This window comes from Oryzias melastigma, linkage group LG9 (genome assembly GCF_002922805.2).
Source record: "Oryzias melastigma strain HK-1 linkage group LG9, ASM292280v2, whole genome shotgun sequence".
Lineage (NCBI taxonomy): Eukaryota > Metazoa > Chordata > Actinopteri > Beloniformes > Adrianichthyidae > Oryzias > Oryzias melastigma.
Window position 1 is genome coordinate 16,925,150 of NC_050520.1, and position 1,857 is coordinate 16,927,006.

At 48.4% G+C, this 1,857-nt stretch overlaps 1 protein-coding gene across 1 annotated transcript in view; it reads right to left on the reverse strand.

Annotated features, from left to right (window-relative positions):
• The window catches only part of mrpl39 (mitochondrial ribosomal protein L39), a 7,820-nt gene that overhangs the window by 2,874 nt on the left and 3,089 nt on the right, over positions 1 to 1,857 (reverse strand). The window contains exons 4-8 of the mRNA XM_024294445.2: positions 841 to 940; positions 675 to 742; positions 488 to 600; positions 340 to 405; positions 116 to 269 (exon numbers count right to left, since the gene is read on the reverse strand). Coding sequence (XP_024150213.1) covers positions 116 to 269; positions 340 to 405; positions 488 to 600; positions 675 to 742; positions 841 to 940 — 501 coding nt within the window. The remainder of the gene's footprint in view (positions 1 to 115; positions 270 to 339; positions 406 to 487; positions 601 to 674; positions 743 to 840; positions 941 to 1,857) is intronic.

Sequence of the window (1,857 nt, forward strand, 5' to 3'; positions counted from 1 at the left end):
TAAATTTGCGATTAATCGCGAGTTAACTCTGGACAATGCGATTAATCGCGATTAAAAATTTTAATCGCCTGACAGCTCTAATATATATCTATACATATAAACACACAGACAGTACCTGCAGCTGCTGAGGTAAAGACAATCCCTGAGCTCTGCGCTGGAGCCCCCACGTCCCCCGCCCCACTTCATACAGAGCGGTAACTTCGTACTGAGAGCACAGCCCCGTTCTGGCCACCAGGGGGCCCCCACTCAACAGAACATGATCTCCACACCTGCACAGACAGGTGGCAGGTTACATTTCTGAGGTAGAACTCAAAGCTCGCACAAAACCGTTTGGCTCACCTGTAGAGCGTCACGGTTCCTCTGGAGTTCTGAGAGGCTTTATGCTCCACCTCCTCTCTCTTACTCCTGCAGGAGACCAGAGAGTGGCGTCAGGGAGAACAGGAAGTTGAGACACTCCAACAGGAAGTGGGGGAAGGTGATGCTCTACCTGCTGTGTGAGAAGACCTCCAGCGCCACAGAGGGCGACACTTCCATAGGCTCCCAGGGAAGGTCCTGATGGATCAGCTGATGGGCCGCTCGGGTCAGAGAGCGCAAAGAATCCTGGGAAAGCAGATGTGGAACCGGTTACTGCTGGAGTCCTGATACCAGAGGACATGTTCTGGATGACGGGTTACCTCAGAGGGGGTCCACGAATCGAGCTGCGGGTCGAGGACCACGTCGCAGCAGAACGCTCCAGAGGTGACTGCAGGAAAACGGAGAAAAACGTACAAAGAACTTCACCGTCACTAAAACAATGATCTAAGTTTGAATTATGAGGAGCATTAAAGGCAGAAAAGTTACCTGGAAGTTCTGGAGAGTCCAGCAGCTCCACCAGGTACTCATCCTTAAAGGTGGTTTCCAAAACCTGTCCGAGCAGCGCGGCACAGGAACGCCAGAATGCCTAAAAATAGAGTCGCATAGTACTACCTCACAGAGTCACAGAGTACTACATCACTGAGTCACAGAGTACTACATCACTGAAGCAGAGTACTAAATCAATGAGTACTAAATCACAGAGTACTAAATCGCTATTAAATCACAGAGTACTAAATCAGAGTCAGAGTACTAAATCACTGAATCAGAGTACAAAATCACAGTCACTGAGTACTAAATCAATGAGTACTAGATCGCTGAGTCAGAGTACTAAATTACTGAGTATTAAATCGCTGAGTCACTGAGTACAAAATCACCGAGTACTAAATCAGAGTCAGAGTACTAAATCACTGGGTACTAAATTTCTGAGTCAGAGTACTAAATCACTGAGTACCAATTCATTGAGTCACAGAATACTAAATCACTGAATCACAGAGTACTAAATCGTTGAGTACTAGATCACTGAATCACAGAGCCTGAGTTGCCGAGAACAGAATAGTCACTGAGGGCTGAAGTACTAAGTCACAGAGCACTGAATCACTGAGTACAGTCACTACATGCTGAGTAACACTTCTTGAGTCACAAAGCACCGAGTCACTGAATGCTGAGTCACAGAGCGCTAGGTCATAGAGCGCTAAGTCACAGACCGTTGAGTCATAGAGCGCTGAGTCATAGACCGCTAAGTCATAAAGCGCTGAGTCATAAAGCGCCGAGTCACAGACCGTTAGGTCATAGAGCGCTGAGTCACAGACCGTTAGGTCATAGAGCGCTGAGTCACAGACCGTTAGGTCATAGAGCGCCGAGTCACAGAGCGCTGAGTCACAGACCGTTAGGTCATAGAGCGCTGAGCCACAGACCGTTAGGTCATAGAGCGCCGAGTCACAGACCGTTAGGTCATAGAGCGCTGAGTCATAGACCGTTAGGTCATAGAGCGCTGAGTCACAG